This window comes from Leiobunum rupestre, chromosome 4 (assembly GCF_980474605.1).
Source record: "Leiobunum rupestre chromosome 4, qqLeiRupe1.1.hap1, whole genome shotgun sequence".
NCBI classification, from domain to species: domain Eukaryota; kingdom Metazoa; phylum Arthropoda; class Arachnida; order Opiliones; family Sclerosomatidae; genus Leiobunum; species Leiobunum rupestre.
In genome coordinates, this window is record NC_143387.1 from 49,824,562 (window position 1) to 49,848,681 (window position 24,120).

The 24,120-nt window shown below is 38.0% G+C and overlaps 1 protein-coding gene across 1 annotated transcript in view; it reads left to right on the plus strand.

The window, feature by feature from the left end:
* LOC149948109 (low-density lipoprotein receptor-related protein 4-like) overlaps positions 1-24,120 on the plus strand; it is a 133,508-nt gene that overhangs the window by 86,455 nt on the left and 22,933 nt on the right. The window contains exons 5-9 of the mRNA XM_090172984.1: positions 1,841-1,957; positions 6,218-6,334; positions 8,786-8,917; positions 21,642-21,758; positions 23,871-23,990. Of these exons, the coding sequence (XP_090029110.1) occupies positions 1,841-1,957; positions 6,218-6,334; positions 8,786-8,917; positions 21,642-21,758; positions 23,871-23,990 (603 nt within the window). The remainder of the gene's footprint in view (positions 1-1,840; positions 1,958-6,217; positions 6,335-8,785; positions 8,918-21,641; positions 21,759-23,870; positions 23,991-24,120) is intronic.

Sequence of the window (24,120 nt, forward strand, 5' to 3'; positions counted from 1 at the left end):
AAAAGCTTGGGAACTTATATAATTCTTTTAAAGCAAGTTACGGCTCTAAACAAAAGTCTTCTAAGTGCTTTTCCGTATTACACGTCAAGATTTCAAAGTTTAGCCGACGTTGAAAATTACTTTTAATTTTTCTAATACAATTTTTTTTATTATCACAATTAAGGTGTTTAAATTTACATATTTTAAACTTATTTTTATTCAGTTGAAAAAATGTTTATTATAAATTACGGAAAAAATATGACTCTTAGCCTCGGTCATAAGTCGGTATATGTTTTAAACGACCATGGAAATCTTAACCTAATAAACTAGGTCGAACTCGCTGGAGACAACGGCTTCTATGGAGTTATCGCGGTACTACGCTAGGGGGCGGCATTTGCCTTAAAGCGAGACGTACATTACCCAACGTTTATCCAACGTGCAAATAGGCATATATATAGCCATCCGTCGAGGAGACGTACTTTAAATATATATAGTGTTTAAACTTTGAATTTTTAACGGAATAAATTTATTTGCTATTACCGAGGGTGGGTAAGAAGTTATACTTTAAATAGAAAATTCACCACATTTGTTAAGTTAGGAAAAAGGTCGTTTCTACCTGCTTCTGATTAAATATTAAATGTTCATTGAAGTAAGAGTACCGACGCGGGTAATAGCTAAGTTTAAGGATCCCTTTAACAACTATTTTTGCTGACGATAGTTATCCTTCTCCATCTCGAAGGAATAAGGGCCCTTTTAAGCTCGCTTAATTTAAATAAAGACTATCCTATTTATGCAAATAGGCTCCTCTAGATGGCGTTTGAAAAGTGAAAGCGGGCTTAAATACAAGTTGGCTGGGCGAGAATACGTTCGTCTAATGATTTAGATTTTTCTAGATCGACTAAAATTGCCCCCCTCCCCCTACATCCACCCCTTAAATCCCAAAGTATTTTCCCTATACCCCTAATTTTTTTTCCATCCAACGAGTAGAAAGTCCTAAATGGAGTGGAAAGGTCTTTCTTGGGTTATCTAGTCCCGTCTAGTCGGGGGTTTAGGGCCACCCGGCGGTCTGTACCCATTTCCTCTTTGGAAAGAGTTATGGTTCCAAAATGCTCATTTTTCGGGGATGGGGGAAAGTATAGGCTCCCCCCTGCCTCCAAAACTTGGTCCAACAATGAATCGATTCGTCGACGATGAAAAGTGTGCGCGACGCGTGGGGAAGGCGGGGGGCCTCGGGCGACTATTTTCTTTAATGCTTCGCTTCTAATTCGAACCTCTCTCTTTCCTGGGCTAATAAGTCGACGAGATCGCTTAAGGAACAAAAGCTCCATCTATGAGCGAAATTGTGGAGTGAAATCCTGAGGGATTTTTATTGGCAATTAAAGCAGTCTTGTAAGTTATCAAAGCTCTTTTAACCAAATGAGTTTTCGCGGCGTTATCTCTCGCTTTGGCCCGGGGATCGGGGTCGGGAGTAGGACGTCTTCTAGAAATTGACAGTTTTCCATAAAAGTTCTCTCCCCCCCCCGTTCGATTCCCCCCCCCCCCTTGCGACAAAAGAGAAATTGTTCTTGGAAGAAACTATCGCCCTCGGGTACCTCTGGGAGGGTTTTTTTGTGTTTGGATCAAGATTAGAAAAATAAAAATTTCCCTTTTTTAAAATTAATTGGATGACTTTTACTTCTTTATTTGATGATCGGAGCTCGTAGTTGAAGGATCTTTCTTATTTAATTGGTTAATTTGCTTTAGGTGCTCCACAGATGGCGTTTTATTGTTTACCGCGCGTTCAGTACTTTAATTGCGCTTTTGCTTTGACAGCCGCTGCGTTTAAAGCAGTTTTTAATTTTTATTTCTTTTCCGTCGATAGATTCACGAAATTGTACGTCAACGGAATTTCCCTGCGCGAATGGACGATGTGTGCCGCAAATTTGGCAGTGCGATTTTGATGATGACTGCGGTGATAAATCGGACGAAAACAATTGTCGTAAGTTCATTGTTTATTAATCTATCATCTCGTGGATTGCTTATTGAAGAATGAGATATGTGACGGAGTAGTTAACACTTTCGCCTGGCAGCGAGTGGAGCGGTGTTCGATACCAGCTTGTGGCACTGGCCCACTGGGTGTAAATTTGGAGATATTCGTTCCACGTAGTTTGCAAAATCTTGGGTTATAACCCGAGTTCTTTGATTTACCCTTTCCATAAAAACTTGTAGAGCTGAACGATAATAGTTAGTGTAGGGAGATGTTGGATAGCGTGGCATGAAGGGCTTGCCACCACCCTCCTATGCAATTTTACCCGCCATCTAAATGAAAAGAAATTAAAACTCGTTAGATGACTTGGGCCTAGGGTGGTGACTTGGGCAGGAACCGATTTACGCAAGGAAAAACCTGGGACTATAGCTTCGGTGATATGCTGTTATACAGACGCCCCGCCTTATTTCAGGCCTTGATTATAGGTCAAGAACGCCATCTCTTGAACGAAACGTGAGTTAATTTTAATTTATTCAAGTATTTTATTTTAATTATTATTATTATATTATTTTTATAAATACGTTATATTTTATAATATTTTCATGTCACGCAAAAATTATTTTTATAATTAATTTTATATTTAAAAATTATTTCGTAGTTTTTTAATTATAATGTAATTTTACTCATAACTAATTAATAGAATACAAGAGCTCATTTTAGAAAAGTATATTCAGAAGTTGCTATAAATTTTGAAAATGTGGTATTTGCAAAAGTTTCCATCTTTAATACTTTTGATTCCGCTCACTAGATGACGCCACATTAAATGAAAACTTTGCCGGTTCCAAGTTCTTCCTTGCGTAAATTGGTTCTTCCTTTGGGTATTAACCTAGCTGATTAATATATTGATTAGTCTATGCTTCAACGGCAGCTACTTTAGGGAAATCCTTAGTAGGTCAAACCCTGTAAAATAACTTATCCCTGAACATCGTAGCTCCTCCCTGATTTAAAAAGGGAGCCCAAGTGGGGAACACTACTACAGGCGCCGTTATACCTATTAAAACCTAGGCAACAGCGTTGCCAGATAGCCAAAATCAAATTATAGGCCCAAGGACTAAAAATTATAGATTTCCAGTTCAAATTATAGGACACATTGTATTTGGCGGTAATTTCAATTTCGCATCGGATATACCACTGATGTTTGATAAAATTTCACTTTCAAATAAACCCATTGACGTATGGTTAAATAAAACCTTTTAAATAAAAACAAATAAAATATTAAAAATAATAAAAACACGTTTAATCATCGCATTTGTCGGCTGCGATCCAAGAAATTCTTCGACGGTTAACGCTTACAGTAAGGGATTTTCAGATTATAGGATTTATAGGTCATCAATATAAAAAAATCGGAAAAAACGCCCAATATATTACACTGTTAAAATTATAGGACACCGAAAATTTTGTGGCAAAATTATAGATTTTTCCTATAATTATAGGACGTCTGGCAACGCTGCTAGGCAATCATACTGTTTATTTATTATTGACTTTTTTTTATCGCGTACTAGCCACGCTCCTAAGAATACATTTCTTATAAAAAGTATATGATAAATATGCAATTTTTAATACAGATTACACTTCAACTTTTTGATTAGTTAATTAGTTTAATAATGCTTACATTTAGAATATTACTTTTAGTACGAAATTGAGATTATACTTGGGGGAATAAATCTTAATGGAATTGTTTTGAAACAAATTCGGATAATTTTTCGCTTTAATTGTTAAATCATCCAGAGGAAATTAAAACTTTTTGTAATTCCACATTTATCGCGTTTTAAAATCGACTAGTTACATAACCTAGCCAAGGCGCCCAAGGCCCAATGGGATATCGTTTATTGAGTCGTAAATGATCAAACTTCCCTTTCGAACCCCCCCCCCCCCGTCGTCTGGGGTTAGAACACAGTTCACCCCCCCCCTTCTTAGAACTACCCCCCCCCCTTCTTAGAACTACCCCCCCCCCCCGGCAGCGTCAATCTTTTCTTATTAAAGAAGTTTCGTGCGATGGTTTTTTCAATTATTCATCTCAGCTCGGCTATCCAGCCTGTCTCGCCCAAGTTTTTTACGACTGCTCTCGCGAGCCGATAGTAGCTTGGCAAAAGTTTTTATTAGCCTAATGTAAACTTGGGGAATCTCCTTAAGGGATCGAGTAGTAATTACTCCTGGCAAAACAGTCTGCCCCTTACGCTTTATTGGACGCGGAAGACCAACCAGCCTTAGACTTCCTTCTAGTTTTATCAAAATTATCGATTTCTTTTTTGTATATTTAAATAGACTAATAATTTTTTGCAGACTCGCGAAGTCTGATTTTTATTACATTCGTTACGAGTTTTAAGGGTAAAATTGATCTGGAAAAAATATCATTAAATGTTTGGCTAAATATTTACCGTAATTAAATTAATATTAATTATTACGGGTCTAAGATCAACGATTCACTTTTAAAATTTTGTACTCTAATGAATTCAGGGATAGCTGATTATTTTTATAACGCTATACCATGGACAGTAAATTAAGACGACAGGTTTTCGATACCCTTCCACAGTGCATTTTATCAATCAGCTCGAGAGACTCCGAGGGAGTCCTGCAAGGTCGTTTGTACCACGTGATCTTAAAATTTAAAAATGGCAATCTAATGGGGTTGATATTGTTACGTAATTTTTTGCGCTTTATCTTTTAGTAATTTTTCATTTTGTTTTTTTTTAATTCAATAAAAACTATCAACTGATATTTAGTATATCATATTTAATCTATAAAAACGTTAAAAAATACCTTTTGGCGTAAAAATGTACTTCGTGTTTATCTTTTTTCTTTTTTCGAACAGTATCGTCCACAGTGACTCTTAGCGATACTTGTTTTTTTTTGTCAAATAACCTTGGCCGACTCCCTTAGTGTGATTGGTTTACGGGGGCTAAAAACCAGGCTTTTTATCGATCCTCTAAAATCTACTATCCATGGTTATACATTTTATACGAGTTATTCTTTAATAGCAAACTCAAATTAATTCCGCAAAAAAACTGTAAAGAGGTTTCAACTTAATATTTTTTAAAAAATTATAATCAGTAATTTTTCTAGATTTTTAGAGTACACTCTGTTTGAAAAGTCTTCGACAGCTGAAATTTTTGCCCTCTTTTTAATTCTGCTAGAAAACTATAATAGATAGCTCGATGAAACCAATTGCAACTTTTATTTATTTTCCAATATCTTTCGTTATTTATCGGTTTCGTCCGCCAAAAATTAATAGTTTGGCGGGAACCGTCGAAACTCATTTTTGACAACTGTTTAAATATTGGTTCTACGGCACTGACTCGCGCGTTTTTGAATTCACAATGGTCGGTTCATATTTAAAAAGTGGAAAAATTATCCCTCTACAACCAACGGTTGAGAAGTTATCGCGTTTCCAAATTGTCATCGAAGTTGCGTTATTTATAATCGCTTGATGAATTTTAGGTGTTTCCTAGTTTCGAGGAAAGTTTGGAAACGCTATAACTTCTCAACCGTTGGTTGTAGAGGGATAATTTTTCCACTTTCTAAATATGAATCGACCATTGTGAATTCAAAAACGCACGAGTCAGTGCCGTAGAACCAATATTTAAAAAGTTGTCAAAAATGAGTTTTGACGGTTCCCGCCAAACTATTAATTTTTGGCGGACGAAACCAATAAATAACGAAAGATATTGGAAAATAAATAAAAGTTGCAATTGGTTTCATCGAACTATCTATTATAGTTTTTTAGCAGAATTAAAAAGAGGGCAAAAATTTCAGCTGTCGAAGACTTTTCAAACAGAGTGTACATTAAAGTGACGACGGCGACATCAAAGAGTCGAAGTGTAATCTGTATTAAAAATTGCATATTTATCATATACTTTTTATCAGAAATGTATTCTTAGGAGCGTGGCTAGTAGAAAAGAAGCGATAGTCGCCATCTCTCGGGGGTACGCGATAAAAAAAGTCAATTTGGCGAAATTGTTTCTGATGTTTTTATCGTGGCAATTTTGCCGGGTCTCTTTATTGGTCATCGTATTGACCACAGCGGGGGTGAAAGCGTCGAATCGCCGGGGGAGATTTGTCAATATAGGCTTATGTGGTCCCTCGAAAGCTCCCTGCCGGGGGGAATCGAAATAATACTTCGATGCCAGAGATACTTTTTAAAAGATGTCTGCTAGGTCCTGCCTGGAGGGAGCGGGATCAATTTGATTCTTTTTGATTTATGTCTCACTGCAGCGGGAAGACCGTGCGCCCAGGGCGAGTTCCGGTGTCAGGACGGAAGTTGCGTCACGCTGAGCTGGAGGTGCGATCACGACGTGGATTGCGTCGACGGATCCGACGAAATGGGATGCGGTCAGTTCCTCTCTCTCTCTCTCTCTCTACTCGGCCTCTGTCACAGTGCCGTAGGAACGGGGGGGTACAGGGGTACAATGTACTCCCCTTGAAATTGGATAGGGGCGCCAAATTGGTTTGTAAAGGGCGCCAAATTGTTTTAGAAGGGGCGCAAAAAGCCTGCTGATGAGAGGGTCGCCAAATTTAGCATCCAAGCTGTACCCCACTTAATCCAATACGTTCCTACGCTCTGTCATAAGTATTATAATAACTATAAGTATGACAATTAAAAAAATTAGTTTGAGTTTCTAGGAAACTATTTGGCATTTTGTAGTGGAAAAAAACATTTTCAAAATGTTTTTACTCTGGTACCATCATCGCAGTTCTTGTAGAGAAATTTCGTCTGCTATTTACTTCCCAAGTAATCATAGATAGCGATACTCACAAGGAGACTACCCGAGGTGGTTACCACCGATTTTGTTGAAACTCGGGGGTTAGGTAGACCTTATGGTAGTATGAAAATGGCCAAAGGGAAAAGTTGCAATGGGCTTTAGTTTTCCCATGGCAACCGAAAAAATTTTTGATCTCTCAAAACCAATAATCTCCATTTAAAAAAGCATGGGATTTTCTCATTTTCACAGGGTACTTAATTAATTAAAAAAATTTAAAAAATTAAATTATCAAAACTTACCCAAAAAGATGAATTTGACCTATTTTGGGTAAAATTGATCAAGGATTTTGGGTAAAATTGAACAATTTTGGTTAAATTTTAACAAAATTTGGGTAACCGAGAAAATTCCATGCTTTTTTAAATGGAGAGGTTGAAACATTTTCGGTTGCCATGGGAAAACTAAAGCCCGTTGCAACTTTTCCCTTTGGCATTTTTCATACTACCATACGGTCTTCCTAACCCCCGAGTTTTAACAAAATTTTGCATTTGAACAACCCTGGTTATCACTGAACTGATTTTCAGAGTTATTGGGCAATCAAGGTTTAGTTCGGCCAGCTGAATTAATGGCTTTAAAAGTCACTTGATGTCTTAGGCCTGAGATGGTGCCTTGGGTATTAGCCTGGCTGATTATTATTATTATTATTAACATTGCCACGATCTTTCTGAAATCGCAACTCTCGGTTTATTGGAATTAATATTAATTACATTACTATGCAACATTAATTTTTATTTAAATTTACTTATTACTTAGCTTAAAATATTAAAATATAAATGTTTTGAGTTTAAAATAATGGTAATTTTTTGAAACTTTACTCGTTATGAAAAAAAAATTACTCTTAACAAAATTTTTCACCGATCTTTGAAGAAAAAAAAACGATTTACCTGTCTTGCTTTTTTGGACCTAGTTTATTTATTAAGAAACTAGGGTCATTCGTCCCTGCTTTCTCGGAAACTTTTTACTGTTACTACTTTAAAAGCGTATAATGATAATTGAACGTAAAACGGGAGTTATTTCTTTGACGATAAATAAAACAAGAGTCATTTCGAGTGAGACGCGATTGGAATTTTATATCGGAAGTAGATGAGAGAAAGACTTCCTTGGGAGGAAATGATATATGTACTGAACTTGGACGTAAATGGAGGTCCTTAAATTCCCCGTGATGGAGGGCCGCTTACCCCCGCTGGGGTCCGGAGCCAAGTTTCACCCTCCAGGAAACCCGTATAAAGACGTAGATGACCGGGAGAAACGAAAAAATGTCCGTTATTTCTGAATCTGATACAATATTCTTCGGGGAAAGAGGGCCACCCGGAGTTTCTTAAATGTTAGTCGGAGACATCATCCACTAGATGGCTCTGACTCTCTGATATTTCTCTCTCTCTCTGAAAGATCAGATTCAGAAATAAACGATTGTGTCGATCCCTGGTGGGTTCGACAAGAAACTGGAGCTAAGGTTGAACCGATCCTCACCCGGTTGTCTTGCCATAGCTTAAGGTACGTTTCTCGAAGTAGCCGACCAAGTGTCAGGTGGTTCTTAAATTGGCGAGATGGCCGCTGGCTCGCGGCGAGGTTATTTTTGGCAATGAATTATGACTGGCGACGTCGGTGTCGGTGGGAGGTAGTGGATTTGTCCGAGAGGGGGTTCTGTAGGATCAGGGATAGAACCCGGGCTGACTCCGGGATTGTTAGGCGCGCATCCCAAAGGCCATAAATAATCCCGAGTCCGGAAACTGGGTGCCCGCGGCTACGTTTATTGATCCGGCGAGAGGGAGATCCTGAGTCCGACCTGAGTGAGGAATTTATCCCCGACGAAGGAATGGCGTTCGCTTGGGTTTTTTGATGGCCATCCTGGAGGCCAAATGACCAATAAGACGTCACTATTGACCTCGTATACGCGATTACCGAGTCCCTGGCGAGACAGTTTTCGAATAGGACGATATTTGGGATAAAAGGGGGGTTTTAGAGGCTCTGTTTTTCCGACGTTATCTAATACGAATACTGTTCGCCTAATTTATTGATATAGAAATACCTTCTCTGAGCGACGTGACTTGCAGCGCCGATCAATTCCGTTGCTCGAATGCCAGATGCATCTCCAGTTCGTATCGATGCGACGGAGATAACGATTGCGGAGATTCCTCCGACGAAAGTGACTGCGGTAAGTTTTATTTGAATCGCCCACCAAATACCTCATCTATTGGTGTTCCTCCGCGAAAGGCCCAAGGACAATAAAGGTGTCTCCAGAACTCTCCCGCTTATTTGGTACGATCGACGGGCTAACCAAAAAATCTGAACATCGAGTACGATCTAGTGGTTACCATTTCTAACTATAGACGGTAAAATAAATTCCAACGGCTTCCCAGCCTCTAAAGGGTTTTTGAATTTGGGGGTACGAAAAAAGGGGAAACGTTTCGTGACAGCATGGCTGCCAGCCTCTCCGCTTCGCGACTTTAATTGTCACTGAAATCATTTCAACCGTTTTTCACGTCATTACGATTGATCTCAGTTAATAATTTGTATTTTAATTTAAAGAATTCAAGTTATAGGTAAATTTACAGTTAAACAACCATTTTGTCTAGCTTTTATTCCCGAAATATAACGGTCAGTTTACTTAGATGGCGCCACGTGCTCTACGAAGAATCACGATTTAGATATTTGTTACTCGGCGAAAGTTAAAAATTGGCCTCTGCGCATGCTCCAATACCAACCAATCCGGTGTTCCCTCCCTGGCTAGTGTCCAGTTTTTAAGTGGCAATGACGGTTTAAAATTCCACCCCCATTTATTTTACCGTCTATTAAGGAATATCGGGTATCTATTTATCATACTCCTGTTTTACAAGGATAACATAGCGGACATAATACGTTTATAGCATTTCATCAGATTTGGGTTATCAACGAACAACTGATCAGATATCTGAAAACAGGAATCCATACTTCTATTTTGAATGCTTATCGCGGAAGATTTTCGTTTCAATGTGGCTGACGTTTTTTTTTGACGTCACTATGTTAAATTAACAAACAACAACGTGAGAGGGGAGCGCGCGCAGAGGGGATTTTTTATCTCGTAGGCGGGGCCAAAGCCGTCAGAGTGATCTTACCATACGCGACACGGCAAGATAAGCATTCAAAGTATAGAGTTATGGATTCCTGCTGAAGATAATAGTTTACTCAGATCGGGTTTATCTTTTATATTTCCCTCACCTAGCAATCTGAACTGATCTACTGATTCATCTCACCAGATTCAGTTAGACAAACAATTATTTGACTTATACGTTTAGTTACATAACATAATCCCTCAATGTCCGCTTATTGTATGTTCCATATGAAACAAAGTCTCATTAAAATTTTGTGAGGCATACTTATGAATAATTATTTTACATATGATATAACCTCGCGAAATCAAAATAAACAGTAACAAAATTTTTGAAAGGAATTTTATCGGATGATATGAAAAATCCATTAAAAAACCTTTCTATTAAGTCATTACGCTTGCCGAACTTGTTTCAATGTATCGCTTTCGTCACGAGATACGTAGGAGTTCAGTTCTTTATAAAATTGACGACTCGTGGAATTTTATTTCATGTCTTGTTCAACTTTTCCTCGCGCTCTTTAATATTTTAGCGTAAAAGGCTCGTGCATTTTTTTTATTTCAAGGAGCACGCGCGAAATCGCTCGAGTCCATTTACGCTAAAATACCAAGACGTGCGTGGAACTTTTTAACAAGTTGAATAAGACATAAATAGAGTTTATGGTAGCTAGGATCAGCAAACACAGCTGCACCCCACACAAGGAGAACGCAACCCGTCAAAAGTCGTGCATTTTCTAGGGTACAATTTTCATTGGTTAGACGGGATTGACTATTTTGCTGAGTGCTGAATTTCTGAACTCAAAATTTCAAATCGCTTCATTTCGGCTTCTGTACGGTTTCTGAACGGGTTCTTTCTGAACTTTTTGACTATTTTTCTGAATGCTGAATTTCTGAATTGTCTGAACTTTTTGACTATTTTGCTGAATGGTGAATTTCTGAATTGTCTTAACTTTTTGACTATTTTGCTGAATGGTGAATTTCTGAATTGTCTGAACTTTTTGACTATTTTTCTGAATGCTGAATTTCTTAACTCAAAATTCAGCAAAATGCCTGGTTAGACGCTTTAGCGCCTACTGCCGTCGGAAGGGCAAAGTTCGGAAATTGTCTTCCCCCCCCGCGCGTAAAACGTTCAGCGTAAAGGTTCGTCCAATGAAATTTGTACACAACACTGCGTTAGCGTGTTTAAAGGCTATAGCTGCGTTCTCCTTATGTTTGTTACTCCTAGATACTAGTCTATTGGCTATCATAGTGAAACGTCACTTCTACGTCACGAGTGACGTGAACAATACATCTAAACAAGAAGGCCGATGTTACTTTATAGAAAGGCCTATTGAGAGGCATCTGATATCAACTCACAATCCGTCTAGCGGACGAAAATTATTCAGATTAATATCGGGTGTAAATAATCTGATTTGCATTTTGACCCATATCAACAGTACTGATCTGATAATATCCGAACGTAAGTACACTCTGTTTGAAAAGTCTTCGACAGCTGAAATTTTTGCCCTCTTTTTAATTCTGCTAGAAAACTATAATAGATAGCTCGATGAAACCAATTGCAACTTTTATTTATTTTCCAATACCTTTCGTTATTTATCGGTTTCGTCCGCAAAAAAATAATAGTTTGGCGGGAACCGTCAAAACTCATTTTTGACAACTTTTTAAATATTGGTTCTACGGCACTGACTCACACGTTTTTGAATTCACAATGGTCGGTTCATATTTAGAAAGTGGAAAAATTATCCCTCTACCAACAACGGTTGAGAAGTTATCGCGTTTCCAAATTGTCGTCGAAGTTGCGTTATTTATAATCGCTTGATGCATTTTAGGTGTTTCCTTGTTTCGACGAAAGTTTGGAAACGCGATAACTTCTCAACCGTTGTTGGTAGAGGGATAATTTTTCCACTTTCTAAATATGAACCGACCATTGTGAATTCAAAAACGTGTGAGTCAGTGCCGTAGAACCAATATTTAAAAAGTTGTCAAAAATGAGTTTTGACGGTTCCCGCCAAACTATTATTTTTTTGCGGACGAAACCGATAAATAACGAAAGGTATTGGAAAATAAATAAAAGTTGCAATTGGTTTCATCGAGCTATCTATTATAGTTTTCTAGCAGAATTAAAAAGAGGGCAAAAATTTCAGCTGTCGAAGACTTTTCAAACAGAGTGTACAATAATATGATATCTGATATATCGTAATAATTTCCTCGGATCGGGTAACGCACCGTTTACCTGGGAATCGGTTTTGAATTACTAGATCACTAAAATATGTTATCCTTCTCTAAATATTTTTACTGATTTGTCTTTTGATTTAGAAATCTGTTAATCAAACAGCTATCTCAGGGTGCCCAAATTGTCGACCTTTAGTAAACGGCAATTTTGGCCTTCAAAATGGTGATACTTATTATATTATAATATTAAAATTAAAATAACTATTACAAACATGGCAATCATGACCTTGAGAATGGGGATCCTGACCTTCAAAAAGGCAATCTTTAACTTGGCGCGTGAAGTGCCAAGCAACGATTTCCATAGATATTAAACTGATCACTTGAAAGGATAAGGAAATAATCATATATGAAGTGGCGGAGTGGATAGCACTTTCGCCTCGCAGCAAGAGGAGCTGGGTTCAACCCCAGCTTGTGGCACTGGGTGGAAATTCACAACAACTCCTTCCGCGTTGAGTTTGCAAGTTTTCTCCCCTCTTCGGTTTCCCCTTCCATAAAACTTGTTGAGGTTAACGGTAATAGTTAGCGTAGGGAGCTGTTGGCTGTACCTTATGTATTAGCTTAGCTGATTATTACTTTATCATGGTGTGATGAGCAAAATTTGTTAATATGCTCACAAAGTTACGTTCCCTGATGAAAATGGTCGATCATATTTGATTCCAAAATTATTAAAAAAAATTGCGTAGATACTAATAAGACTTTCATCGAAAATTACCAACCAAAATTAGTTACATTTATTCCGATTTGATAAAAATTATTTTGAATGAATTCAAATTAGACGTGTATTGCTTCCAATCGGATCCAAATTGGTACATCGTATCGAGACATTTTCGTGAGAGATTCAAAACAGCCCTCTTCACTGTTGTAAATAACCCTTTAGACTCAACTATTCGGTAAGAATTGACCCTCAAATCCACATTTAGAGAAAGAAAAATAACAATAGCATCCTATGTTCGTAAGATAGTTTTTTTTCGTAACACTCGCTGAAGCGGCAAAATTCCTTATCTCCTTTGCCCCCCCCCTGACCCCCCCCCCCCCCCCGTTAAAATACAAGTTTTATATTTTTATCCCAAATAAAAGAAAAACAAACCCTTAAAACTTCGACGGAAATTTATCAAAGAAAATATAATACGAAGCCCTTTGAAGAAAAAAAACATTATTGACGAAGCAACCACGCTCTGCTACCAACGTTCCGTTTCCGGTTCTAAAAGAGACCTTTGCCAAGGCGGAATAGAGCCCTTTCGTCTAATACCATTTTGAAAATAGCTCTAGTGTTAGTAGTGGCCGCCATGACAGTTACCTTTTTTTATCCATAGGAAAATTACATTGGTGGCGTCGTGAGTTTTTAAAATTGAAAGCACTCTATTGGTGATTCCGAAATAGATCGTTGGTCACATGATTTGGTTACACCTAGGAGCAACAAACACAAGGAGAACGCAGCTAGCCTTTAGACACGCTTACGCAGGGTTGTGTACAAATTTCATTGGATGAACCTTTACGCTGAATGTTTTACCGAAAGGGGGAAGACAATTTCCGAATTTTCCCCTTCCAATGGCAACAGGTGCTAAAGCGTCTAACCAGAGAAAAATGAACACAAGAAAATAGACGACTTTTGACGGGTCGCGTTTTCCTTGTGTGGGGTGCTGCGTTTGTTGCTCCTACGTTACACAGCAACCCGTCAAAAGTCGTAGATTTTCTTGAGTGCAATTTTCATTGGTTAGACGCTTTAGCGTTTGCTGCCGTCGGAAGGGGGAAATTCGGAAATGATCTTCCCCCCGCCTGAATAAAGTTCAGCGTAAAGGCTCGTCCAATGAAATTTGTACACAACACTGCCTGCGTGTTTAAAGGCTAGCTGCGTTTGTTGCTCCTAGGTTACACTTTCTGCCGTACGGTTGAAGTATTTGAGCGCGCTTCTCTTGTCAATTCCACAATCTACTAACATATCAAGAGTGGACGCCCAAAGAATGAACTCTTTTATTCGTGTATTTGTCGATTTGATATTTTAGAATGACTTATAAGAACGGAAAGTGGGATTCTATTATAACTCGGCAGTTGAAATTAGCCCTTTATAACGTCGACCGAGGAATGACAGCTGAGTAATATATTCGAGCATGCACCTGCGATCATTAATTTTTGCGCCCATCTCGGTCTTATCCTTCGTAATTGGGTTTAGGCGAGAGTTGACAGGGGTCTTGCCCCGAGTAACTTTCTCCCCGGCGTCACAGGCGGGCTCTACGCTTTTTGTTTTTGGGAAGTCGCCGGATTACAAAGAATTTCGGGAAAACGGGGAGGGGGGCTAAAATTCTTTTGTCGGGGATGAATTTCCATTAATTAGAAGGAAACAGAACCCCGGCTGGCAAGGTATTTCTGAAAGTTATTTATGTCATTCTTCCAGTTACGTTTAAGGAAAGTCGGGCCGTAATACGGAGGTGACCTTTTCGGATTCAATTTCGAGGATGTTTCATAATTTAATAAAAAAGACGGATGACGGGGATTTTTTACTCCCGGAGGGGGGAAGAGGAAATGGGGGAGTGGAATTTTCTTTTCTTTACTCGTTACCGGGGACTTTTCTCGTTATTTTGGGCAAATCGGCTTGCCATGTGGTTGGGATTATTTTGAAATTTTATCTGAAAGCCGGTTTCACAACGTCAGTTCAAATTAATTTTCATTTGAGAACAATGCAAGGTGTTTCAAAAATGTATGCAAAAACTTTAAGTAGTTGTAGAGGGTGAGTTGAGAAGTATGTCTGTTTTCTTCCATTTTCCTACGATGAGTTAAAAGAGCGCCAGAGAGCTTCAAAGTGTGGCCTACTAGCCCCTAGAAGTAGACTGCAACAAGCGCAAAATCAAGCAGCAGGGACTTTAAATACTGTTTAAGTTTACTTTTTACGCTGGTTACCTCGATTTGTTTACAAAGTCCTTTTTTACCTATCACACGATCCCAAACTTTAACGATCGCGTTTCCCTGCTGCTTGATTCTGCGCTTGTGGCAGCCTACTTCCAGGAGCTAGTAGGCCACACTTTGAAGCTCTCTCTCCTACAACTCCTTAAAATTTTGCATAACCTTTTGAAACACCCAATTGCCTCTTTACATTACATATTAATTATGATCAACAAAATAGGCGTAAACCACACTTGTAGAAATCATAACAGGTTAAAACAGCTCTAAGACGTGTAGGGGAAACTTGTAGATGAGTGTAGACGTAGCTTGATTGTTCTCTCTACACGTTTTTGAGGAGTGGCTTAACCTGCTTATATAAAAAATATGTCATTCCTTTTTGTTTTTGCGGTTTTTATTAAGCCTAATTCAAAGTACCAAACACGTTGAAATTATAATTTCTACAAACCGTCATAGCTACTTCTATTTATTTTAATTAGTTTAAACGGAAGATAAATTAGAAATTTTTTAGTTAAATTACGCGAAAAGTTAGCAAAGTCCATAATAAAAAGTAAACACTAACAAATTTATAGAAATGATAAAACTTACAAAAGTCTCGGATTGGTTTAATTAGTCGCAAGTCAGATTCCCCGACGGCTTATGACTAACGAGTCCCAAATAGGCGGAAACCGGTCTACCGTGGGAAATTATGGCTATTTTTATTCAATTTTAATTGGTTTTTGACTCGAAGATTTATTTGGTCCGAGTTTCACGTTTTAATTTTATTCTTAAAGAAATAATGCCCCGTGTATTTCGTAAGTTTTATCATTACTTTAAATTGGTTAGGGTTTTCGCGTAATTTAACTGCATTGTTCCATAGGTGGTTTTTATTAACTAGAATTTTTTTAAGTTACCATAATCATGCAATCATGCAAACACGTTGACATTTTAATTTCAACAATGTGCATTTGATGTCTTAATTCTAATTGGTCCAATTGACATTAGGACATCGCCTGAAGTTGGTTTCTGTCAGATTGTCTTCAAGATCAAATTTTTAATCTAGTACACAGATCGCTTAAATTCTAGCGACCATGGAATTAAATTAAATAATTATTTCAAAAGCGTGATTGCTCACTTCAGAATATTTTAATGGCTCTAGCGAACGTTAAAGTAGCATTTTCAAAAGCTTGAGTGTTAACTTCATAATATTTTAATGGCTCTAGCGAACGTTAAAGTAGCATTTTCAAAAGCTTGAGTGTTCACTTCATAATATTTTAATGGCTCTAGCGAACGTTAAAGTAGCATTTTCAAAAGCTTGAGTGTTCACTTCATAATATTTTAATGGCTCTAGCGAACGTTAAAGTAGCATTTTCAAAAGCTTGAGTGTTCACTTCATAATATTTTAATGGCTCTAGCGAACGTTAAAGTAGCATTTTCAAAAGCTTGAGTGTTCACTTCATAATATTTTAATGGCTCTAGCGAACGTTAAAGTAGCATTTTCAAAAGCTTGAGTGTTCACTTCATAATATTTTAATGGCTCTAGCGAACGTTAAAGTAGCATTTTCAAAAGCTTGAGTGTTAACTTCATAATATTTTAATGGCTCTAGCGAACGTTAAAGTAGCATTTTCAAAAGCTTGAGTGTTCACTTCATAATATTTTAATGGCTCTAGCGAACGTTAAAGTAGCATTTTCAAAAGCTTGAGTGTTCACTTCAGAATATTTTAATGGCTCTAGCGAACGTTGAAGTAGCATTTTCAAAAGCTTGAGTGTTCACTTCATAATATTTTAATGGCTCTAGCGAACGTTAAAGTAGCATTTTCAAAAGCTTGAGTGTTCACTTCATAATATTTTAATGGCTCTAGCGAACGTTAAAGTAGCATTTTCAAAAGCTTGAGTGTTCACTTCATAATATTTTAATGGCTCTAGCGAACGTTAAAGTAGCATTTTCAAAAGCTTGAGTGTTCACTTCAGAATATTTTAATGGCTCTAGCGAACGTTAAAGTAGCATTTTCAAAAGCTTGAGTGTTCACTTCATAATATTTTAATGGCTCTAGCGAACGTTAAAGTAGCATTTTCAAAAGCTTGAGTGTTCACTTCATAATATTTTAATGGCTCTAGCGAACGTTAAAGTAGCATTTTCAAAAGCTTGAGTGTTCACTTCATAATATTTTAATGGCTCTAGCGAACGTTAAAGTAGCATTTTCAAAAGCTTGAGTGTTCACTTCATAATATTTTAATGGCTCTAGCGAACGTTAAAGTAGCATTTTCAAAAGCTTGAGTGTTCACTTCATAATATTTTAATGGCTCTAGCGAACGTTAAAGTAGCATTTTCAAAAGCTTGAGTGTTCACTTCATAATATTTTAATGGCTCTAGCGAACGTTAAAGTAGCATTTTCAAAAGCTTGAGTGTTCACTTCATAATATTTTAATGGCTCTAGCGAACGTTAAAGTAGCATTTTCAAAAGCTTGAGTGTTCACTTCATAATATTTTAATGGCTCTAGCGAACGTTAAAGTAGCATTTTCAAAAGCTTGAGTGTTCACTTCATAATATTTTACGGGTTCCAGCGAGTGTGAAAATAACATTTTCAAAAGCTTGAGCGTTCATTTCATAATATTTTACTGGTTCCAGCGAGTGTGAAAATAACATTTTCAAAAACTTGAGCGTTCACTTCATAATATTTTACTGGTTCCAGCGAGTGTGAAAATAACATTTTCAAAAGCTTGAGCGTTCACTTCATAATATTTTACTGGTTCCAGCGAGTGTGAAAATAACATTTTCAAAAGCTTGAGCGTTCACTTCAGTATATTTAACTGGCTCTAGCGAGCTTTAAGGAAACATTTTTAAAAACTTGAGCGTTCACTACAGATAATTGAACTGGTTCTAGCGAGCTTTAAGGAAACATTTTTAAAAACTTGAGCGTTCACTACAGATAATTGAACTGGTTCTAGCGAGCTTTAAGGAAACATTTTTAAAAACTTGAGCGTTCACTACAGATAATTGAACTGGTTCTAGCGAGCTTTAAGGAAACATTTTTAAAAACTTGAGCGTTCACTACAGATAATTGAACTGGTTCTAGCGAGCTTTAAGGAAACATTTTTAAAAACTTGAGCGTTCACTACAGATAATTGAACTGGTTCTAGCGAGCTTTAAGGAAACATTTTTAAAAACTTGAGCGTTCACTACAGATAATTGAACTGACTCTAGCGAACGTTAAAGTAGCATTTTCAAAAGCTTGAGTGTTCACTTCATAATATTTTACTGGTTCCAGCGAGTGTGAAAATGAGCCTTAAATCCTTTCGAACCGTTATCATGTCATTCGTTTGTTCCTCCGGAGAAATTTCATTCCGGAAATGTTCGTACCACATCGATAGTTGAACAAACAAGACGTAACGTTTGCGAAGCCATTGAGTTATAACTGTTGTTTTGTTTAAAAGCTGTACACGAGCAAACTCGTACAGGAAAGCTATCATTAGATGTATTAACTTCCCGCGCGTCATCATTTAGGTCTTCCGGGTCGTTGTATCCACAAAGAGATCCCACAGAAAAAAAAACATAACGGGATATATCTTGAAGGTTCTAAACAATTCGTTCCGAGACGTGTCACTGGTGAGTTAGTCCAGTGGTTAGAGGAGCGAGAGGAGCTAGGTTCTATACCAGCTTATGACGGAATGGTTAGCACTTTCGCCTAGCAGCGTGAGAGACCTTGATGATCGAAGTTTGTGGCACTCGACCTCGAATAAGTAATTGGAAAATACTCGTCGATTATCGAGTACCAAAAAATTGCAGAGTCGGGTACCCGATTACTCGAATAAGCTGCTCTAAGCTCAAAGAGGGGTTTGTGCCACTTTTTGGAGTGGCAATAATAAACGGTCCCCACAAGACGTACAAACAACAAATGACCTTGGGGGTGGATAACGGTTTTTAATACGTAGTGCGCCTGCGCGGTTTTTCTTCAAAAAATATTATAAAGTTTTGGTTTTGGTTGGGAGTGTCACTTTACGAGTTCGGATGTCGGCCGCCGTTAGGACTCGGGTGTCTAATTAACTTCCTAAGCAATATACGGACATACGGTATACATTACTTATTTAAAACAAATGTATATTGTATTGTTATTTTACTATTAATTACTATAATTAGGCTAGTAGCCTAGTATACTAGTATTTTATATCCCACTAGTCACTATGGTGTTACTAAAGTTGTGGAAATTAAATTAAAGGAGTATTTTTCATCATTAAAAGTTAGTTTATACTCATTTCAAATTTAATTTCCTAATTACTTGAATAAAGCCGGCTCCTAATCAAGTATACTCGATAACCCGACTCGTTAAAAATATTACTCGAGGTTTTTTCTGAATTACTTGACTCGAATAAGATAAAATTTCCCCTTAATCAAGTCCTCGATTATTCGACTCGACTTCAATATGACTCGACTCGAATACTCGATGAAAAAAAAATTCGTTCTCGATACCCGACTCGATTGCCTAAAACCACTACTCGCACCGCCCTATTTATATTCTTAACCATTACATATTCCTACGCAGTGTAATTTCAAAATTTTATATAGTTACGAAAAATAATACGCGATGTGTACGGGGAATACACGTTGTTTAATTTTTATGGCCTAATTGGATACTTATCGGATAAAATAAGTATTAATAAACTTCTTCGTATAATAACTTGGTAAGTACACAATACCGCGGACCAAACTTTCTATATTCTCGAAGTTCTTCGAAAGTACTCTATATTAAATTTCTATGTTATTGTAGGGCAACTAAAGATATTTTATCAGAAAAGAGTCGTAACTAAAAATGCAATTGGGTGGAACTATAACAACGGAAAAGTAGTTATCTCAGCGCCGAACAAAATAAATAAACTTCCGCACTTTTGGAATGTCCCTTATAGACGAAGTTAGGCCTAGACAGGTAAATTCCAAATGGACGGGTTGCCATTAGCAACAACGCGAGGAGACGAGGCGAGTAAGTAAAAGAGGAAGGTGGTCCTCCCCAGTTCCTTGCTACTGAAGAGAACGTCTTGAGGGGGTTGCTTCTAAAAACGCGAGGTTGGCGCAATTAGTTTTTCTTCCATTCTTTTCGCTTGTATAGTTGCTTTTCGTATAGAAAAACGGAACTTTTTTTCCTCGGCGATGTTTTTCTTTTCGTGTTGGTGGCGGCGTTTGGAAACGAAAGCTTCTGCTTGTTTAGACCTAATGTTCCTTTCCATTATCTAGTGGAAAGGCCTCCTTTCTCCGCCAGGGCGCGCGCTGTTTATCTCGCCAATAGCAGCGACTCATTTTCGCGGGGCCTAAACGCAAAGTGCGTTATTGAGCGAGTCGTACGTTGAGCTGAGACTATCTCCTCATCCTCATCCTCCTCCTCTTCATCCTCATCCTCATCCTCCTCCTCTTCATCCTCATCCTCATCCTCCTCCTCTTCATCCTCATCCTCATCCTCCTTCTTCCATAAAAAAAAGGTTTATTTTCTTTTATTAGTCACGTAACCTCTCTCTCGCTTGATAACGTGCTCGGTAGAGATAGCTAGAATCTTAAATTCGTCGAAAACAAGGCTTGAATTGGGTTTTTGCAAAGTGGGCTAGACACCTAAGAGTTTTTATAGAAAGTTTTTGGAGGTTAATGTTTTTGGGAAGAAGCCGACGAAAATGGTTTATTTTTATTCATTGTGTCTCGAAATGTTTCGACCGACTCTTTTCAATGAAAATTTAAATTATTAAAATAATTAAACGTAATTTAGTGAGTGAAAAAACCGGCTGCCACTAATGTCAAAGGTTGAGACACGTAAAGACATTGTCAAGAATTTATTCAAGTTAACCGATAATATGTTACAGCAACTATAGCCTTTTGTTTTCATAATACCTTGGATATATTCTCCACCCATACGGAGAGAGATTCTGTAGAAAGGGGGGAATATTACCCATGGAAAAGCGAATGGGCGTGGTATTTATCCGGGAAATCGGGAGGGGAACGTGGTTTTTAAGTTTTCTGCCTGCTGGTTTAGGGGTTTTTCCCCGAGCTCTTTGGCTTCCCCTTTCCATAAACACTTGCTGAAGTTAACGGTAATAGTAAGTGTAGGGAGCTGTTGGCTAGCGTGGCTTGAAGGGCTTGCCACCACCCGCCTACGCATTGTAAACCGACCACCTGAGTTAATGGCTTTAAAAGTTGCTTGATGACTTATGCCTAAGGTGGTGCATTGGGTATTAGTCTAGCTGATTATTACTTTATCATGGTGTGATGATAAAATTTAGTTAAAACGCTTAAAAAGTTACGATCATATTTGATTCCAAAATTATATCATTTCACGTGTATTGCTTTCAATCGGATCCAAATTTGTACATCGTATCGAGTCATTTTCGTAAGAGAAAACAGCCCTCTTCACTGATGTTAATAACCCTTTAGACTCAATTTTAGCCGACCACCGGTAATTGGATTTACTAGTTGACTTAGGCCTGTGTAGCTCCTTTCGTATTAAATTAGCTGATTATTAGTATTATTATTATTAAAATCATATAAACTACGGAATTACAAAAATCACTCTGAAAAATTGCTCTTAAAAACGAGCTTCATTTATGAGACAGAAGAAATCGATATTTAAAACAATACTCTTGAAAAAATCGATAATTAATAAAGAATGCGGTAAGTTCGTAACTCAAGATAATATCCGCCTCCATTGCAGGTAAAGTGGAATGTCGTGCCGGTGAATTTCGCTGCAAGGAAGGCACTTGCGTCAGTCTAACTTGGAGATGCGACGGGGATTATGACTGCGACGACCATTCGGACGAAGCAGATTGTCGTGAGTATAAGAATCTCTTCATTCGTTTCTCGTTTTGTCCACTATGAGATGATCCCTTTGGTCAGGAAAATTTGCTCGTGATCTCGCGAGTATCGCGTTATATCCAGGCTTGACGTACTTTTTTCGCCATTAGCAGAATCTCGAGGGCGGAATGATTGTTACTGTTCCGGAAATGTTTAATGAGAGCGGTCTCGGCTGTCGTGCTTGCTGCGTTTTTATTGTTTTATCTCGTGCATTGTCTAGGCTACAAAACCGATATTGGTTTTTTTAAGCAAACGTTATAGTTTAATATTAGAAACATAGTACTTTTTAATGATAACAAATAGTCTATAAAAATTTGTGAAAATATCCTTTTTATTATTATCATTCCTATATTTTCACCAAGTACTCCAAGTAAAGTGACTTACAAGGAGACTACCCGAGGTGTTACACACCGATTTTGTTCAAAATCGGGGGATTGGTAGACCTTCATGTAACTTGAAAAATCCTAAAGGGAATTTATTCAATGGGCAACCGTTTTGTCATGGCAACGATAAATGTTAAATTTTCCCATTGAAAATAACATGGGATTTTGACCTCAAATTGATCAAAAGTTGTTCAATTTTGAGGTTTTTTTTATCTATTTTTTCTATTTTTGGCATTTTCGAAATTTTGAAATTTGTTAAAATTTTTCACAGGGGGTCCTAGGAATCGGTCAGAATCCCATGTTATTTTCAATGGGAAAATTTCCATTTGTTGTTGTCAAAAACATTTATCGTTGCGATGGCAAAACGGTTGTCCATTGAATAAATTCCCTTTAGGATTTTTCAATTCCCCGAGTTTGACCAAGACCGGTGGGTTACACTTCGGGATGTCTCCTTGTTAGTGTTATCAGAATTCTACAGGGTGTTAACTAAAAAACGATACAGGGCCAATAACTCCAAATTTGTTTCAGCTAGAAATCTGAAAAATTTTCAGTTCTTAGCCCTTCAACTTGGTCTCTGGTACATTATTTTCATCTAAATTATTTCGACTTGTTATTGGTCAAATAAAGAAGGATCAAAGCTATCACCTAAAATGTGAAGGGAAACACTTTTCTAATTGAAACCAATATTGTTTATCTAATGGTTCTCGAAATGAATTTTTAATGGCCTTGAAGACATGGTTCAAGGTCATGGAAATTTCCATTTTCAAGTTACCCCCAGCACGTTCTATGCGTCCTGAAAGTTTCAAATTCTTAGCTGAAATACATTTCGAGTTATTGACCTCGTATCGTTTTTAAGTTAACACCCTGTATATTAACTTCTACGCTTTATTTTTGTGAACCCGATTAAAATTCTGTACATTGTAACGTGTTTTAGGTTATAGTTTTTTTTAAGTCCAACGCGTTAGTGCCGTATTTCGGCCTAGGCCAACCTAGGCCGTGGCCTAGGGGCCCATCCTTGGAAGGGGCCCTCCAGTGACCGTAATTACTGTATTCGAAGGCATAAATCTATAATATCAATCGTAATTTATATTGGATAAATTCCTAGGTAGAAGATTTTGTTTTAAAATTACCTTAATTTCTGCCTGGCAGTTTACGGACACAGCCTTAAATCACTATGTCGCATAATTATCGCGTATTTAGTCGACGATTGTTAAGAGCTTTTATTTAGTAATATAACCGTAGAGCTCAGACTTCTACGCGGAATCAGGAAAATTCAGGCACAGCCTAGTTCCAGGGATAAGAGTAAATGCAGCGCGTGAAAAGGGGGCCCAGACTCCTTATCTGCCTATGGGCCCAGGATCTCTAAGTCCGGCCCTGCCAACGCAGGGATTCGAACCCACGACAAAATCTTATGTTACGATTATAAAGGATCTGCTTTTATTGATAATCCTATCTTCCGAGATATTATTCTGTAAGCTTTCAAACGCCCCTCGAACGGGGTTATTAAACGTAATTTTAATCATAGATCACCTCTATCTATTATAGAAAAATACATTTCGTCGCTTTCGGGAAAATAATTAGGCAATAAAAGGCTAATCAGAGATGTCACGAGCTAAGCGCGTTTAGCGGTCGAGATGGTCCCGAAATTCCAGAGTCGCGTGGGACGAGGTAGAAGTTATTTTGTACAAGAGTCGCTTATTTGTCAGCTCCCATGGAATGCACGGAGGAGCAATTCAGGTGCCAGACTGGAGGGCGCTGCATTCGTAAATTGTGGAGGTGTGATGGCGGCGTCGATTGCTCTGATGGATCGGACGAGGCCGGTTGCGGTAAGAAGGACCACTTTACCCTTCCCTTTCTTGGCGATTTCTCGTAGCCCCGAACGTCGGAGGAGGACTGTTGCTATACGACTCCATCTCTCAGGAAGAGGAGGCGAGTGGCGGCGAACCTAAACAGCGT